The sequence below is a fragment of the Leptodactylus fuscus genome, chromosome 6 (genome assembly GCF_031893055.1).
Source record: "Leptodactylus fuscus isolate aLepFus1 chromosome 6, aLepFus1.hap2, whole genome shotgun sequence".
NCBI classification, from domain to species: Eukaryota; Metazoa; Chordata; class Amphibia; order Anura; family Leptodactylidae; genus Leptodactylus; species Leptodactylus fuscus.
The window spans coordinates 72,109,591-72,128,882 of record NC_134270.1 but is presented as its reverse complement, the minus strand read 5'-3'; the positions used below and the strand labels follow the sequence as shown (position 1 = coordinate 72,128,882).

The following is a 19,292-nucleotide window of genomic DNA, read 5'->3' as shown; positions in this document are numbered from 1 at the left end:
CCTTCCACCATGAATTGGTCCAAACTGGGGTTTTTAGAGGCTCCCTCCACCATGAATTTGCCCAAACTCTGCTGGTTAGAGGCTCAATCCACCCTGATTTTCAAAACAAATGTTGGTGCCAACCTCAACTTACTACAAGGGCCAAATTCACTGCTGGTGACAAGCTCTCCTCACTCCAAGTGCCAAATACACATTTCAAGGTGTTTTCCTACTGTCAGAGAGGTGGTATTGAGTGTGTAAAGTGTGTAGTTGTTAGGCTGTGATGTTGGAGTAATAGAGGGTCTTTGGTGTGTTAGATGCCCCCAGACATGCTTCCCCTGCTGTCCCAGTTGTATTCCAGAGGTGTTGGCATCATTTGCTGGGGTGTCATAGTGGACTTGGTGACCCTCCAGACACGGATTTGGGTTTCCCCCTTAACGAGTATATGTTCCCCATAGACTATAATGGGGTTTGAAACCCGTTCGAACACACGAACAGTGAGCGGCTGTTCGAATCGAATTTCGAACCTCGAACATTTTAGTGTTCGCTCATCTCTAGTAATAAAACTTTTATTTGTCTACAGATTGACGCTGGGTTCACACCTGCGTTCATGTCTCCGTACTATGGTTTCCGTCTTCTGCATGGCAGAAGACGGAAACCATAGACCGGGTCCGGCTGTGCGCGGCAGTGAGCGTTTTAGGCTCTCCGCCGCGAAACCGGATTTTTTTATCCGGACACAGAGTAGTGCATGTCCGACTCTGTGTCCGGATTATAAAACCCGGTTTCGCGGCGGAGAGCGCAAAACGCTCACTGCCGCGCACGGCCGGACAGCTTTCTCACCCATTCAAATGAATGGGTGAGAAAGTCTCCTGCAGGCTTCCATCTCCTGCATCTGTTTTATGCAGGAAACGGAAACCTGCAATAAGGACCGAACAACGCAGATGTGAACGAGCCCTTACTTATGGTTTTGTTCATGGGAAACCCCCTATAAATAGTTATCTTCCTAGCATATACAGGCCATGGGATAGCAAGAAAATTTTAGTATGGTCATATTATAATTATTATAATATTTTATTCGATTCCTTTTTTTGACATGCAGTTTGTATGTTTGTCAGAACTAAACTTTCATGCATGTTTCCCTGGTGTTTCTCAGATTTTGTGTATGTATGCTCTCCATTCTAGCACTGCTGCCCTGGAGTCCATTGACCTGAGTGTTCTGCAGAACCACAGTGTCCAGTTTTGTGCCCATCTTGCAATGGAAGGTCTTGTGAATGAAGCCAGAAATGTAGCCTTGGAGTTGAAAGAATTAATAGACCTAGTAATGTAAGTATTGCTACTATTATCACCATCAGAGCTTGATCAGGGGAATAATAATGTATCCAAGTAAAAAACAAATCGAAGCAGTCCATACGTTGGTCAGTCCCAGGAACCAAAAGACCAAGTACATACCCCAGTTCATAGTTTAAGCATAGACACAACAAAACCTTGGCCCGTAACAGTGCCACCAAGTCAACAATGTAGGCACGGTTCTTTGGATGGCGACCCTTGTGCAACTCTAAAACAAAAATACATTTTTCTTAGCTATGAATGCAGTGTAGATAAACTAAAAGTTGTGGACTTCTGGATATGGATAACTGCAGCAATGTTTCATGTGTCAAAGAATCTGACGATGCATCATAAGTCTGAATGTGGTTTTTATGTTGTAGTTTTAGGAATGTGCACCTAAATACTCTATTTACATACACATTGATACAGAAACACACATACAAACATATATGGACACACATGGAGGCTCATATACAGGCCCAAACAGCTCCTATGGGCACTTTCCTCCATTCTTTAGACTCTTTGTAGGTTGATTCCTCTGTTCTTATCTCCTCATGTGTGGACTGAATGAGAAGGACATGGAGCGCTTTACAGTTACTAGCTATGCTGGCTAAGTGGCACCGCCTTCATGCAGAGATAGTCTAGCATTCTGTACATTTGGATAGGTCTCAAACCCTTAGGCAAAGACCCCTCATTACTGAAAAGCTACCATTTATGTTGCAGCTTTTTTACTCTTCTGCCTTCTTCTCAACCCAATTCTGTCTTTGGCTCAAAAAAACTATAGCAAAATTTGCAACATTTGGCCTTAACCTTCAGAAAAGCTACGTTTTCAAAAACACCCGCATTTTTGAAAATTGTAGCATGCTGATTATACAGGTGTAATAGGACAGAAAGTCTGCAACTAAGGGCTGAGGTTGGATAAAATGGAAAAAAAAAACATGATACTCACCTATCCTCAGTTCGAGTGGTGTGTCCCCAATTCCTTCTGGTTCTCGGACTGTTTGGGCTTAAGCGTAGGGGCTCAGGTGACGTCACTACTGATACATCAGCAGTACCTAACATGTGACCACTGTATTTCTGAGCCAAGCAGTCTGAGGACCAGAAGAGGCACACGCAACCCGAACCAAGGAACAATTATCCCATTTTATTCCAGAAAACACCTCTTATGGTCATCCCTAAGTATAGGCCTCCATAATCACTAACCCATTAGGGATTATTGTGTGGAGTTTTGCAAAAAAAACAAGGGATGCCCAAAATATATAACTGGTGACAGATAACCTCCACTTCTAATGTCTCCCACTCTATAAAGCCTTAATAGCTATACGCAGGATGACCTGAGCTTGGTCTGTAGCCTGAGGCTCTAACCTTAAGGACCTTAAATTTTCCTCCAGAATGGCATTTTCTCTCTTTCCTCTATGTAGATGGTACTCTTGCCTATCTCACTCAGGGCTGCAGCAATCCTAGGATGGGCTAGGATGTCTCTCTCTTCCTTTAGCAGAACTTAGATCCTATATCTGCTTCTGTCTGTGGCTGTGTCAAGACTCAGCCAATCAGGAAGCTTCAAAGCAGCAATAGAAACCCTGAAAGCAAAAGCCTGCAGAACCTTCTACGCCATCAGAAGACAACTGTACCACCTCAAACCACCGGTGAGGGTCTGGCTGAAGATATTTGACGCAGTCATCACCCCGATCCTTCTCTATGGCAGTGAAGTTTGGGGCCCAGCCACCTACCCAGACCAGTCAAAGTGGGATTCCAGCCCAACAGAGAACTTCCACCTGGAGTTCTGCAAATACCTGCTCCATGTCCATCGCAACACCTCCAACATGGCCTGCAGGGCAGAGCTAGGCAGACTCCCCCTATGGCTCACCATACAGAAGAGGGCGCTAGCTTTCCAGGCACACATCCAGGTGAGCAAGCCCGACTCCTACCACCACCAAGCCTGGCTAAGCCACCTGAGCAAACCAGACATTCACCAACCAAACAGCAGCCAACCACCAAACCAAAAACACCAACAGATGATAACCAAGGCCGAAATAAAGGCGACCACAGAGGCAAACAGAGAGCGGTACATTGAAGAATGGAGAAATGAAATAAATAACTCCAAGAAACTCACCGTGTACCAATCCCTACAAAGGGACTACACCATGGCCACCTACCTGGAGAGAATACACCACCCCAAGCACAGACAGACCCTGAGCCGGTACAGACTGAGCGCTCACAACCTAGAGATAGAGACGGGGCGATACAGGCAGACGTACAAGCCACGGGAGAAGAGACTGTGCCAGCACTGTGACCAGGGGGTCCTAGAAGACGAGACCCACTTCCTGCTACACTGCACCAAATACTCAGCTGTGAGGGCCGTCTACTACCAAAGACTCTCTGCCCACATCCCAGACTTCAGATCTGCAGACGAGAAGAGGAAACTCTACATCCTACTGGGAGAAGAAGAAGCCACTGTGGAGATCGCTGCCCAATACGTGTCCAGCTGTCACCAAACCAGAGGAAGATGAGACTCCATGGACTGTTATATTTATCCCAAAACACCCGCCCCGCCCCCACCTCCCCATATAGCAGTCACCAACGAAGAGGAAGACGAGACTCCACGGACTGTTATACCCCAAACCAACCGCCCTACCCCACCCCACCTCCAACCCCCCCCTAATAGCAGTCACCAACGAAGAGGAAGATGAGACTCCATGGACTGTTATAACCCAAACCCCCCCCCCCATACCCACCACCCACCCCCCCACCCCCCACTTTCCTAGCTTTGGCAATGCCAAATACCTATTCGGACGTGCCAATAAAGCATTTTTTGATTTGATTTGATTTGATTTGACTCCCATGAGGTGACTTTGACTCTCCTACCCTTTCCCCAGCCAACTAAAGAGCTGGACTGGTCCATAGCTTAGTAAATGGACGGGTGTTCCTCCATACCCAGTGGGGCAGGCCTAATATAGAGGAAATACAAAATGACTGTGTAGATGTGGCACAAGCATAATGCAATATGGTTAAGGAGTGTCCACTGGGTTGCTGCATGTTTATGTACTGTATGCTACAAAACAAGTCAATTGTGGCTTGTCGACTTGTTTCTTATATTTGGTTATTCCATGACATCTTTGTGGTCTTCTCAGGAAACACCAGAAATATGAGGCTTATTCTGTTGTGTATGAAGACTGGGAGAACTCCATGGCTCCCATCTATGACGATCTACCGGAGTACATGAAGGTTCGTATGATAAGGATAGTAGTTACAAGTGCACTGGGTGATCTAGCTCAGATAACTGTTACATTGCGAAACATAATACTGAAAAAAATCTATTACTAATATGATTTAATCTGGGGCAACACGGTGGCTCAGTGGTTAGCACTATAGCCTTACAGCGCTGGAGTCCTGGGTTCGAATCCCGCCAGGAACAACATCTGCAAGGAGTTTGTATGTTCTCCCCGTGTTTGCGTGGATTTCCTCCCATTCTACAAAGACATACTGATAGGGGGAAAAAATGTACGTTGTGATCCCTATATGGGGCTCACAATCTACAAAAAAAAAAAAAATAAAATAATATGATTTAATCTATTGTGATAAATGAGATGGGTTTAAACATGCCTACCTTGGAATGCCCTTGCTTTATCCATTTACACTTAAATGAATATCCATCCTTGAACATCATTTTGTTCTTTGCTCATCAGTTGCTTAAATGGGTTTCCAGGACTTAAAGGGATTCTATCATTGGTGTCAGTGGTTTTAAGATAAAGACATTCCTGGATAGCCTTTAAAAAGGCTATTCTACTACTACCTTCTTTTTTTTCGATTCTTCTCGCCGTTCCGTTGTAATGTTGGTTAATTACTTTATGTATATGAGCCCACCGAGCACCATGGGCGTTTCCCAGGGCCTCCGAGCACCCCCCTTCCCCCACTTCTCACCTTCATTCGTGCCCCTCCATTGCTTGTGCCCTGTCTAACCCTCCTCCTTCCTGGATGTTCTTCTGGATAGATCACGCTGCTGCATTTGAATTCTCGGGCATGCGCAGTTCCGATCTGTTCAGATAAACATGTCCCAAAGGAACCTGTGTAGGAGAGTCAGAAATATAGTGCTGTATGGAGAGTAGCAATACCACTATGAAGCATTCTTCTATAGCAGCGTTGCCATTCCTCATACAGAATTTTTCTTTTAATTCTCTTTTTTTTCACAAGCAGAGAACAACACAATTGCCAAATTATGCTACAAAATTGTGGTACAAATTAAGCTATCTGAGAGGTGGTATAAAAACCAAGATAGACCGTCTAAATCTATGCCAGACTCATCATCAGCCAGTGTGATATGTCTGGCACTTTTACAGACATTGTCTAATATATGTGGGCTTTTGCTTTCAGGACAAGACATCAAAGAAAACTGGTCAGGAGAACAACATAGAAGGTCAAGTTGTAAAGGTAAATTACAGCCCAAAAACAAACTTCCCTTCCCTGTAAAAATTTTTAGTTGTCCATAACAAAATGAATAGAAGTGCTTGCTGTAATATCATGCAAATAAAAAGGGGTTATTGAGAAGCTGTGTAGGACTTCCCTTTTCAGGAACTGCATTTATGGCAAACCAGTGTGGGGTATTGGCCATTGGAGGAACAAACCGTTACGCCCTTCTGTACTCAATGACAACCCTAATGGGAGGTTTATTTGAATCTTTGCTATGGGGTTCCCCTCTTCTATGTACACTGTACCAGACCTTGTAAAGTAATCTGACATAAAAAGTTACCTTCAGTGACGATTTTAGACAAAGTGTGGTCCTGGCCAAAATTAATAGTGGGTCCCAATACCAACAACATCGTCATGTTCATCCATTTCTGAAGTCAGTGCTGCACTTCCAGAGGCACTGATATAGTCTTAATAGATCAATTTAAAAAAAAAAAAAAAAAAATACTGTATATAGTTCTGAAACCACTGTCTGTACGACTATTTTGGGGAGAATTATTACCACTATACAGACAATTACTAGTATTAATAATACCTCTATACAAGGGCCAGATAATACACTAGTACATAGTGATGCAAAGATAATAGTCATGCACTGCACATACAGTCCTATGAAAAAGTTTGGGCACCCCTATTAATCTTAATCATTTTTAGTTCTAAATATTTTGGTATTTGCAACAGCCATTTCAGTTTGATATATCTAATAACTGATGGACACAGTAATATTTCAGGATTGAAATGAGGTTTATTGTACTAACAGAAAATGCGCAATATGCATTAAACCAAAATTTGACCGGTGCAAAAGTATGGGCACCTCAACAGAAAAGTGACATTAATATTTAGTACATCCTCCTTTTGCAAAGATAACAGCCTCTAGTCGCTTCCTGTAGCTTTTAATCAGTTCCTGGATAAAGGTATTTTGGACAAACAATTCAAGTTCAGTTAAGTTAGATGGTCGCCGAGCATGGACAGCCCGCTTCAAATCATCCCACAGATGTTCAATGATATTCAGGTCTGGGGACTGGGATGGCCATTCCAGAACATTGTAATTGTTCCTCTGCATGAATGCCTGAGGATTTGGAGCGGTGTTTTGGATCATTGTCTTGCTGAAATATCCATCCCCGGCGTAACTTCAACTTCGTCACTGATTCTTGAACATTATTCTCAAGAATCTGCTGATACTGAGTGGAATCCATGCGACCCTCAACTTTAACAAGATTCCCGATGCCGGCATTGGCCACACAGCCCCAAAGCATGATGGAACCTCCACCAAATTTTACAGTGGGTAGCAAGTGTTTTTCTTGGAATGCTGTTTCTTTTTGGACGCCATGCATAACGCCTTTTTTTTTTTTATAACCAAACAACTCAATTTTTGTTTCCAAAATGAAGCTGCCTTGTCCAAATGTGCTTTTTCATACCTCAGGCAACTCTATTTGTGGCGTACGTGCAGAAACAGCTTCTTTCTCATCACTCTCCCATACAGCTTCTATTTGTGCAAAGTGCGCTGTATAGTTGACCGATGCACAGTGACACCATCTGCAGCAAGATGATGCTGCAGCTCTTTGGAGGTGGTCTGTGGATTGTCCTTGACTGTTCTCACCATTCTTCTTCTCTGCCTTTCTGATATTTTTCTTGGCCTGCCACTTCTGGGCTTAACAAGAACTGTCCCTGTGGTCTTCCATTTCCTTACTATGTTCCTCACAGTGGAAACTGACAGGTTAAATCTCTGAGACAGCTTTTTGTATCCTTCCGCTGAACAACTATGTTGAACAATCTTTGTTTTCAGATCATTTGAGAGTTGTTTTGAGTAGCCCATGATGCCACTCTTCAGAGGAGATTCAAATAGTAGAACAACTTGCAATTGGCCACCTTAAATACCTTTTCTCATGATTGGATACACCTGGCTATGAAGTTCAAAGCTCACTGAGGTTACAAAACCAATTTTGTGCTTCAGTAAGTCAGTAAAAAGTAGTTAGGAGTATTCAAATCAATAAAATGATAAGGGTGCCCATACTTTTGCACCGGTCAAATTTTGGTTTAATGCATATTGCACATTTTCTGTTAGTACAATAAACCTCATTTCAATCCTGAAATATTACTGTGTCCATCAGTTATTAGATATATCAAACTGAAATGGCTGTTGCAAACACCAAAATATTTAGAACTAAAAATGATTAAGATTAATAGGGGTGCCCAAACTTTTTCATAGGACTGTACTTCTATCCTAATAAACATTAGCGCAATTAAAGGGATTTTCTAGCCACAAATTGATTTATTTTATACTGATAACTAGAGATGAGTGAGTACTGTTCGGATCAGCCGATCCGAACAGCACGCTCGCATAGAAATGAATGGACATAGCCGGCACGCGGGGGGTTAAGCGGCCGGCCGCCGTCAAAGCGGAAGTACCAGTGGAAGTACCAGGTGCATCCATTCATTTCTATGGAGCGTGCTGTTCAGATCGGCTGATCCGAACAGTACTTGCTCATCTCTACTGATAACCTATCCACAAGACAGGTCATCAATATGTGATCTATCAGGGTTCAACACCTGAACAGCACACTATACAGAGGATGGCGGTGCTGTGCCACTCCTATTACTTGAATAGTAGTAGTGCTGCATTCTGTCTACTAGCAGCTTTCAGAACCCAGGGGCAGCTAGAACAGTCGGCCCCCGACAGATCACATACTGATGTCCTAACCTGTGGAACATCTTATGAATAATACTTCCCTGTTATAAATCAATCCCTCTTACTAATAATAATTCCTTCTTATAAATAGCCCCCTTATTAATAATTATTATAATAGTTCCTCCACTTGATTTATTTTTAATAGTTCATTTTTATAAATGATATAATAGTATATGGGGAGTTATTTATAAGGAGAAACTATTAATAAGGCTAGGAGAACTATTATGGGGGGAGGGTGGGGTAATAGTTCACCTTGCTTTATTAACAATAGATCCTCCTTCTAAATAGACCCCCTCCCTTAGAAATAATGCTGAAATAAACTAGTTCCTGTTCATAAATACATGCCCACCTTATTAGTAATTGTGCCCTTTTACTCTTCAGAAAATAATAAAACTTTTACTCACCTTACCACGATCCCCCGAACAGTCCGATGCTGAAGTCTTTCCTTATTATTGACCATGGTCTGTCGCAGGGGGTACAATACAGTGACGTCTTCCTGTCCCATCTTCTATGCAGTCGTCTATGTCAGAGCAGGAACTTTACTGCTCTAGCATAGATGTCCACAGTATCGGCACGCATAGCACACCAATACACTTGTAAGTAAAGCTCCGCCGATCCGGGTCATCAGAGTAAATATCTGGTGCTGCTGATCATGGGGCTTAGGCTGCTCAACCCTCTCCCCTAACACCAGCCATGCTTGCTATATATATTGGGTTAAATGGATAACATAATGTTTATTGGAAAGGGGGGGTCTATCAGCAGTGCCCCAATGGAAGATGCCAGATAAGAGCGGCCAACATGTAATGTAATCGCAGTTGCCCCATTTATGAAGTTTGCATTATATCTATAAGTAAATTGTGTTTTTATGTGGCATGATATTCTCTTTTTTGACATGACAATTCTTTGTATTTAAGACTTTTTCAGATGACATGGCAAAAATGATATTTCACATGAAGAGATATTTCTCAAAAACAAAGTACTGAATAAACTAAGATACCAGAGTGAATAAGAGGTTCTGCAGCAACATGGAAGAACAAGACACCTGGATGTACATACATTATATATAATATATACAACTACACGATGGGCTGATGGATATGTAAAGTGAACTTGGCTTGTGTACTTACAGATATATAACAGTGAAAACAAAGCAATAAATCATGAAAACTGCTTCACCATCTTCTCTTATTACCGCAAATTATTAAAAGACATTAAAAAGGGGCCAATATGAATATCCTCATTGACTCGTGGTTAGACTTTATCACACATGAATATAGTAATGCAAATGACAATATTATAAGTGCCTTATCACCTTATATAACATGTATACAGTACTAGTCACAATATGGACCCTTTTTCGGTCCATGGTTTTTCTTGTTTTTTTTTCTCTACATTGTAGATTCATATTCATGATTCGTAGTTATTACTTGTATTAAGTAGTTAACAAAAGAAAAAGTGTTTTAGATTCTTCAAAGTAGCCCTTCTGCTTTTATGACAGCCTTACACACTTTGGGTTTTATGTCACTTGAGGATGGGCTTTGAACTCCCTGGGGCACCGATCCTGCTGCTCAAGTAGGATGTCACAGCAGTAGGGGGATCAATTCCCACTGTATGGGGTGGTGCAGCCCAAAGACTAGTCACAAGTAGTGCTCCAGGGAGCTGAAGATCCGCCCCTAGTGCACAAACTGCCTAATTTGCATAATAAAGTTATTTTATTCTAAATCTAGAATATTGACACAACCAACAAAAGTATGTTGTTTATCTCTAACACTGAGGTGACAGTCAAATATGTTTGGGGAGGAGGTAGAATCCCTTTAATTGCAGTCAAGAAAACCAAATATTGTAGCATTGATGCCCTACCTTTCTCAGTAGAAGTAGCCATCCTGGTATCTCTGTGAGTGCTCCTGTTTATTTAAAGATTAGTCAGCTTGATACCTGCTAAGTTTCCTTCTGCCATCCATCTTTGGCTCTGCTGCATTTTATAGTACCAACAAAGTGAGTGAAATTTTGGTTATTCTTAAAGCTGCTTTTACAAAAACACAGAATATTCATTTTAGCTACAGAATCTCAAATGTTTTTCCTATAGATTTAATAAGGTAAGGGAAAAAATGCCATGCCAGTGCAGCAAGCGAGAGACGACGCAATCAAGCATGGACAGTCAAACCACTACTGTAGTTTGTGTAGTCTGGATGTCCACATTTGCATTCCCTCTCTCTTCTTTATTATAGGGTTAAGGGGATATCGTCACTCCTTAGGGAGAGACCACCATGTAGGTGTGTGGAGTCTTATTAAGCCACAGACGCTCCACTGTGAGGGATCATTGGATGAATATGCAAATTTGTCTTCCCTGATGTAAATAGGAAGACAGTTTCTCAGTCATGCAGCCCACTAGGGGGCGCTCCCTTTAACATCATGCCCGACCTTCCCAGAGGCCTTTGCAGCAATGATGTGGGGTTTTACCTAGTACAGTCTCAGCCAAGGACAGCTTTTGATCTATTTGGATCTCTACAGCCCGGCATAGAGAAGACTGACTTGGCAGACTGAGGCACTGTCTTCCTATTTACATCAGGGAAGACAGATTTGCATATTCTTCTCATAATTCTTTATCATAATAAAGATTATATTACAGTCATGACCATAAATGTTAACACTCCTGAATTTTTTCTAGAAAATGACGTATTTCTCCCAGAAAGTTATTGCAAATACATGTTTTCCCCAAATACGCACTGGCTATTATATAGAATACTCCCCCGATGGTAAAAAGAGGGAAGATATTCATGAGTCATCAGAGATTTTAGTATTGTATAAGCACTGATGCAAAAATGATAAAACATTAGAAAACCCTTAAAAATGCTAACAGGATATTTTCACCTAAGTCATAAAAATATACCAGATCCTGGCAGACCATCACCAACATACACATTGCAATCCCATAGGTTCAAAGCAGGGGACAAAAATACATCACATTACCACTTAGTTCACTCCGGTGAGTAAAAAATGGTTCAATCTTATCCATTCAGTGGTCTTAATGTCAGTATATCCCCAAGTGGAAGTAGAGGAGAGACAGACCCTGGATGTCCCCAAGTCACTGTCCTTCTGTCCCAATAACTCCGGCCCTAACAAGGGCAGTCCCAAGCTGAACCTATAAAGGACACCCTAGCAGTCCCTACACAGCATTTCAGGGTGCCTTCACACCCATCATCAGTGGACCTACCTAACCTTATGCTACTGGGGTTTACCAAAAGCATATATATACATTCTCTAGCTCATATGTGCTTTCAGGGAAAGTTAATGGCTTCTGGCACAGAAATACCAGGATCACAAATAAAGTTTCTCTGTTCCTAACTGAACAATTTGTGGCAGTGGGATTGCAATGTGTATGTTGATGGTCTGCCAGGATCTGGTATATTTTATTGTCTCAGGTGAAAATATCCTGTGTTTAAGGTTTTTCTAATAAATGTTAAGTTATCATTTTTGCACAAAAAAAAAGTGTTTATTTCCTTTATGCATATGGGCAAAATTGTTGGTATCTTCAAAATTGTGGGTAAATAACGGTTTCAACCATGTGATGCTTATTCAAACACCCCTGTGGCAAGGGGTGTGGGCAATAAAATTCAATCTTTGCATTGTGTGCCACATTAATGCTAGGTTCACACTAGCATTTGAATCTCAATACAAGACAATCCCCCTTTCTGCATAATATCAATGGCGAGAAAAGTCCTATGTCAAACTCAGCAGACCTCATAACACATGGGGTCAGCGGGTTTCCACATGCAACTGATTTTAAGCAACTAGTGTTTCTCCAAGTGGTCCCGAAGGATGGAAATGCAAAAAACTAGCGTGAATCTAGCGTATACGTGGAGAAAAAGAAAACTGAGGATTTGAGAGCCAAAATTGTGGAAAAAAAAAAAAAAAAAGTTACAAGTCAGTTTCCAGAGATCTTGAAGTTACTTTGTCCACAGTGCACTACATCGTCAAGAAGTTTGCAACCCATGGCACTCTAGCCAATCTCCCTGGATGTGGATGGAAAAGAAAAATTGAAAGGTTGCAACAGTATAGTCCAGATGCTGAATAAGCAGCTCCAATCAAGTTCCAAAGATATTTAACTGAAAAGCTATTCTTGTCTTACCTTTTTTCTGATCTCTGTTGCCGTTCCTGAGAAATTTCTTCCATATATAAATGAGCTTTCAGACAGCACAGGTGGTGGGGGGTCTGCTGTGCTATCTGAAAGCTCTCCAGTGACGCCTCAGTCTCCTTTTCCAGTCCACCTCGTTGGCAGGTCATCGGCCGCATCTACAGCCAAAAGCGCTGACTACGCATGTCTGCTGGCCTTTTTCATGTGGTCTCTTACGAGCACCCGTTTGGCAACAGGAAAAGTGGCCGATGGACATGCAGTCGGCACTTTTGGCTGAAGAGGCGGCCAATGACCTGGTGAAGAGGTGGACTGGAAAAGGAGATGGCACTGTCGCTGGAGAGTTTTCAGACAGAACAGGGGGAACGCCCCCAGCGCTAACTGAAAGCTTATTTACATAGGAAAGAAAGAAATTCAGAATCAGCAGTGCAACTCAAAAAGGTAAAAGCCTTTTAGGGCTATTCTGATATGTACCCAAAAAAAAACAAAAAAAAAAAACAACTTTTGCCCATTTCAGTAGTCGGCAAAGCTGCTGCTACCCCCAGCCCCCCATAAAGGCAGCAGGTGGCCACTGAGTTCATGCAGGGCATTCAAGAGTAAAGTCTTATTCAGCGCCGTACCTCCCATGAGGCGACCGCTTCATGTGGCGCTATGCCAGGACCCCAGGGAGGGCGGCATTTTTGCTTACCTAAGCCAGTCCAGGACAAGCTTAGCACCGAGCGGTGGTTTAGGAGGCCACTGGAACAGCGCTGATCCAGCTGCCTCCTCACACAGGCAGAGAGCAGGTCCTCTCCATGCCTGCTCTCTGCCTGTGAATGGTGCTAAGCCCCACCCCCTTTTGCTTCACCACACCTGCTTCACTCTGCCACGCCCCCTCCTCCCAGGGGGAAGGGGGGCAGCTTTCTGTAGTTCGCCTCAGGCGGCGAAAGGGGTAGGTTCACCCCTGGTCTTATTCACAATACAATATTTTGTCATTCCTTTGACTTAATATTTTTAAAGAGCTATAGCTTCAACCACATTTTACTATTCATCTTGGTTTTTGCTTGTAAATGATGGTTTGACCAGAGTAGTGATGTGTGAACAAGGCCTTCGGACTGTACTAAAGTAAGAAGATTTAAAAAAAAAAAAAAAAGCAGAAAAGATTCCTTAGTTTCTGCTTTGGGTCCATTAGGGCTCAAGTTCTTACCATGTAACATTTTGTGTTAAAGTGCACCTCTAGGTAAAGACAACTTTTCAGAAATAGTACAGGTGAAGAGCTTTCTAATAGAACTTAGATATGTTTTTTTCTCCACTTTCCAGGAAGTACATTGAATGCCCCCCCCCCCCCCCAAAAAAAAAAAGGTACAGAACAGTCTCTTGCTGCACAGTTTTTATTTGATTTTTCAGAACATGCAAATCACTCATCCGAGACCCCATCCCCTTCCCTTTGATTGTAGCACTATAGCTCTTGTACATGATCCACAGTTACAGATATGGGATATTAGTCGCTGTCTTCTCCCAAGGTCAGCTTGTCAAACAGGTATTCTCCCATGCCAACCTCGGCTGCCTTCACACGTTTCAGGTTGCTAATGTGATCTCCCAGTTTCTTGATCAGTTTCACCTCTTCCTCAAGATATTCTCTCTCCAGGAAGTCACACATCTGTATGTGAAAGATTAAGAATTTTAGCATTTTTATCCCAAGACTATTCTAGCACTTCAGACCAAGTAACATGTCTCAGCATGGTAATTTAGGAAGCATAAAAAAAAAAAAAAAAAAAAGCTGGGAAACTCCTTTAATGGAGAGGCCCAGCCATAACATTTTACTGCTTATAATGGCCGTGCAGTTTTGCAGGCATGTTTTATTTGCAGTTAATATGTAACCTAACAAGAGCATCACAGCATTTATGAGATCTATTATACGGTTGTATTGATTTTCTTGTGTATGCTTGGCCATCTGGACATGTTATTGGTTTTTAAAGTTGCAACACACCAGAAGGGTGGGATTGCAACTTATTCAGATCCTTAAACTGAAAATCAGACTTACATGAGGGTCATTGTGGTCCATAGCAATCTTGTGGAGGTCCAGCAGAGCTTGGTTTACATTCTTTTCAAGCTTCAAAGCATACTCCATGGCACCAGTACCATTACCCCATTCATCAGCCTCTGGTTTCTAGAGAAAAAACAAAAAACAAAAACACATTGAGATCAGGACAGACAGCTTTTAGTTTTTGAAAGACATTATTCCCTCCATTTTAACAGGTGCAGAAATAACTGATAAGTTTCTGTAATATGGGCCAAGTCACTTAGTCCTCTAGATAAGACTGTGGATTGAAGCAGCCAGCTTAATAGTGTAGAAGGCTTCATACTTCTTGGAGAACTAAGATACCAATATGGGACATTTTACATGGATACATTTAAGGAGTTTTCCCTACAAAAGCAATTTATGAATAGGTGATACTTTCAAACCACTGCACACAGCTCCAGTCATTTCATTTTACTGAAGACAAGCAAACAAATTACTTTGACCATCTCTGGTGCTCCTGTTGAAATAAGTGATCTGACCATAGCTCCATTCAGAGCAGAGGTGGACAGTCCACCATACCACTGATCAGTGGGGCTCTACACGGTTAGACCACCATAATCTGCTAGTTATGGTTCTGTCCTAAGGATGAGGAAATAACTTGCTTTTGTGAAAGAAAAATCCTTTAGGCCAGAGCCCCACATAGCGTAAACTACTCAATTTGGCCACAGCAAAAACTGCTGCATCTTACAGTACCTGCAAAGTGCATGAGATTTATGGCTAATCCTGTGCACAAAGTGCAGAAAAATATCAGCAGCAAAAATGCTGAGATTTATATAAAAAACTTATTTTTTTTTCTGAGGCTTGCTATGTGGGGCCTTAGTCTCAAGTCTACAATCCTTATAGTAGATGTTATTACCTTGATATCTTGAAGAACTATGCGTCCTCCCCGTTTGTTCTGCAACTTTAGAAGCTTCTCAGCCTGTTCTCGCTTCTCCTCAGACTGTTCAAGGAAGAACTTTGAGAACTTGGCCAAGGCCACATCATCCCGGTCAAAGTAGAAGCCCTATTATGGAAAACACTGAGTAATATGGGGCAACAAGAAGTTCTCAGCAGGCAATTTCCTTACTAAGAGTAGGGAGATCTTAATGTAAACAGTATCAACCCTGAAGTGAATGGGCGATACTGCTATAAGGCATAAAGACAACTATGGCTAAGTTTTGGGGAGCAGGGGAAAAAACCATGCTGGACAACTCTTACAAAGAATGTCAGATTGGTGTCAAAGTCCCATACTGAGCACAGTTTCAGTAACAGTCACATAGGGAGGCAGGGACTCCTGGAGTCCAGGTCCTAGCTTCAGTGTTCAGTCATTCTGGCCATCTCATGGACCAAATCTGTGTTACGGAAAAGCAGCTTTTTTTGCTGCAGATTGAGCCAAAGCCAGAAGTAGATTAAGCAGAGGTTGAAGTATAAGAGCCTCCTATATATTTCCTATTGTAGCCATTCTTGGCTTTGGCTCAAAAAAAAAAACAAAACAAAAAAAAAAAAACACAAGTTCTGCAACAAAAAAAAGCTGTGTTTCCACAACATTAGGCCACTTTCATGTGGTCATGATTTTCCAATCAGACATTGCAAGCCGAGATACTGAGCTAAAGCAGTTTATACGTTGAAGTAAGAGCTTTGTATAAAACTGCTTTGGAGCCAAACAACAAGAGTGGATTCAAATTGAATGGGAAGGAAACACTTGTGCTTTTTTTCTGCCAAATTCACTCCTGACTAGCTCAAGAAACTGCAACAGAAGCATACAAGCCTTTCCTGCAGTGTGGTCTCAGCCTAAAGGTACCTTTACAGGTGGCAGAATGGCAAAAAACTGCCACTGAAGATTCAGCGCCACTTTATCCAAATTGGGTTGTTTTTATAGACACCTCAACACCTATTAAGATAATTGGGAGGGGGAGAGACAGGGTGTCCCCCCCCCCCCCCTTCTGCAGGCAAGTAGTTGGGTTTGTTGAAGTTCCTGCTTTCAGGATTTTTTTTTTGCCACAGTTCAAGTGAATTTAGGGATGGAAATGACAGAGTGAAAACACTGGTGTGAATCCAGCCTAAGGGTGCATGCACACTACGTAACGCCGGGCGTGTATGAGAGCCGTACACGCCGGCGTTACAGCAGGGCTGCCGAACACTTCCCATTCACTTCAATGGGAGCGCTCGTAAACGCCGCTGTTACGAGCGCTCCCATTGAAGTGAATGGGAAGTGTTCGGCAGCCCTGCTGTAACGCCGGCGTGTACGGCTCTCATACACGCCTGGCGTTACGTAGTGTGCATGCACCCTTAGAGGTATACAAACCCTTACTGGAAATGGGTCAGTTGTGGGCAAGGAGAGGTACACAGCTTTTCACATGAAAATACAGAATCACATACCCCTGGCCTCTTAAGCTATACACTTCCCCTTATATCAGGCATGTGAAAGCCACCAACCATGGACTTATATAGCATGTCACATCAGCACTACAGAGGAAGGGGTCTAGCCAGTTGCATCCCTGACACATCAGTATATGCAAGAGGATTGAGATTTGGCTTAAATCACACTTTTTGGGTTAATAGAATTGAACACATGGCCCTTTAGGTCACATATTACTGTTGAGAGAAGGAAGTTGTAATAGTCATTTTTATACTAACAGTATACAATAAGGGACTGCAACCCTTGCACGAAAAGGTCTTGCATTGACTTGTAGTCCCACACCTTAAAGACATACAGGTATTGAAAGGTTTATTCATATACTACTCACCACAGACTGGTAGACATAGGAAGCCTGCAACACAAGGTTGATAGTACGGTTGACTCCAGCTTCACTGTCCTTGTGGTAGTTCTGGCGGATCTGAGAGCTCATGATGATGATAGCAGTAGCTACTTTCTCAGAGAATAAGATGAGGTTCTGGAGAGATGGACAAGCTCAGCAGATCTAAGCACAGAGAAGCACTGTTCCGTTCAAACACTGTTGAAGCAAGAAGCAGAAACTCCTGACTGCTAGCACTGGTGGATGGACTGCTGATCTCTGGCTTTTATATGGTCACGGGTGGAGTCTTCTCAGACACAATCCTCCCACCTACTTATGTCACATTGTTTGGATTGGTTTATAAATTAGGAAGGAATGCAAAACAGAAGATCTTGTGATCAATATACACTTTACACTTTATGGAAAAGTGGAAAAGAAAGAGTTAACACGCTATAGTCGGATCTTCATAGTCATAAATTGTTATAGGTCATTGCACTAATATGATCATAATATTGCATATAATATGTGCAGTATTGTGTATAATGTAATCCTACAGGTTTTGTGCCTTTATGTGAGGAGCAATATGACATAAGATAGCAGTGTACTTATTGTATGCTATTTTTGTGGTACATATTTGTGCATATTTGTGCATCATGAGACTTGAAATACAATAACTTGCCATAGAACCTAAGACACCGGTCAGTCAGGAAAAATATAGTAACATAGTTTATAAAGCTGGTAAACGACATTCTTCCATCCAGTTCAGGCTAGGTTCACACTAGCGTTGGAATTACAATGGGGTTTCTGTCCCTGCAAGTAGGACTTTTCTCTTCACATTTTTCGGGGATGGAGACTGGGTGGACACCTGGTGGACCTCATTATAGTCTATGGGGTCCGCAGGTTTCCGCTGGTTAGGTTTCCATTATTTGGGTCCCCAAGCTAGCATCAATCTATTATCCTGCAAAGGCAAAACCCCAAGAGGTAGAAGCCAATTTTCCTCCGGCACTACAACTGCTGTGAAACTACAACATAGTTACATATAGTTACATAGTAGATGAGGTTGGATAAAGACATTGGTCCATCAAGTCCAAACTATAACCCTACAATCCCTACAGTGTTGATCCAGGGGATCAACATGCTTCATTTACTTCCATGGGAGTTCCAAGAACATCAGAGCAAGTATGCATGCTGGGAGTTGTAGTTTTACAACAGCTGGAGTGCTGAAGGTTGTGTACCCCTGGTGTAGGGTTTGTGTTTCATCTCACTGCATCATACAGAGCACTCAGTCCTGAAAAACTATATAATTTCACACAATAGTTACCGTGTTTCCCCCGAAAGTAGGACACCCCCGAAAGTGAGGCATGCAGGAGGGGGGGTATTCTGTTGAATTGCCTAATATAAGGCACCCCCCGAAAATAAGACATGCCCGGCAGTGGTGGGCGGGGCTTAGCGGGGCTTTGAGGTGCGGGACTTAGCGGTCCGCACTTCACTGACACAGCAGCCGTGCTCTGTGTGCACAGCAAAGCTGGTTGCTGCCTCTGCTGTTGTGTCTACTGTCCCTGCTGCTGTAGGAAGAGCTCTCCCAGCCCATCCCAGAGGCAGCAGCCGGCTATGCTGTACACACAGAGCACGGCTGCTGTGTCAGTGAAGTGGGGATCACTAAGCCCCGCCCCCAAAACCTTGCTAAGCCCCACCCATGAAACCTCGCTAAGCCCCGCCCACCACTGCTGGGATGAACAGCAGCACCAGCGCTGCTAGGAAGAAGGGAAAGGTAAGTATACCTTCCACCCCCCCCCCCTTCACTACACTACCTACAACCGGTAGTCACTACCCACAACTGGTTGTAATAAGACTTCCCCCGAAAATAAGACAGGTCCTATATTTAGGGCGCCAATTTAATATAAGACGTTGTCTTATTTTCGGGGA

General features: G+C 42.7%; 2 protein-coding genes across 2 annotated transcripts in view; one reads left to right on the top strand and one right to left on the bottom strand.

Moving 5' to 3' along the window:
- The window catches only part of LOC142209122 (circularly permutated Ras protein 1-like), a 39,726-nt gene extending 30,131 nt beyond the window's left edge, over window positions 1-9,595 (top strand). Inside the window, exons 7-10 of the mRNA XM_075278062.1 lie at window positions 1,162-1,302; window positions 4,437-4,530; window positions 5,677-5,733; window positions 9,373-9,595. Coding sequence (XP_075134163.1) covers window positions 1,162-1,302; window positions 4,437-4,530; window positions 5,677-5,733; window positions 9,373-9,441 — 361 coding nt within the window. The 3' untranslated portion in view covers window positions 9,442-9,595. The remainder of the gene's footprint in view (window positions 1-1,161; window positions 1,303-4,436; window positions 4,531-5,676; window positions 5,734-9,372) is intronic.
- Window positions 9,596-13,942: 4,347 nt separating this feature from the next.
- Window positions 13,943-17,633, bottom strand: LOC142209571 (ferritin light chain, oocyte isoform-like). The gene is made up of 4 exons (XM_075278581.1): window positions 17,379-17,633; window positions 15,509-15,655; window positions 14,614-14,739; window positions 13,943-14,229 (listed from the first exon to the last, which is right to left on the bottom strand). Exons 1-4 carry the CDS (start codon window positions 17,478-17,480, stop codon window positions 14,071-14,073), a joined length of 534 nt encoding a protein of 177 aa, XP_075134682.1. The 5' UTR covers window positions 17,481-17,633; the 3' UTR covers window positions 13,943-14,070.
- Window positions 17,634-19,292: the final 1,659 nt, after the last annotated feature.

Excerpts from the sequence above, each read along its gene's own strand:
- LOC142209571 (XM_075278581.1), bottom strand. The coding sequence starts at position 17,480 with ATGAGCTCTCAGATCCGCCAGAACTACCACAAGGACAGTGAAGCTGGA. Across the intron at positions 15,656-17,378 it reads CCTATGTCTACCAGTCTGTG|GGCTTCTACTTTGACCGGGA; the intron begins GTGAGTAGTATA and ends TTTCCATAATAG. Across the intron at positions 14,740-15,508 it reads TAGTTCTTCAAGATATCAAG|AAACCAGAGGCTGATGAATG; the intron begins GTAATAACATCT and ends TTTTTTCTCTAG.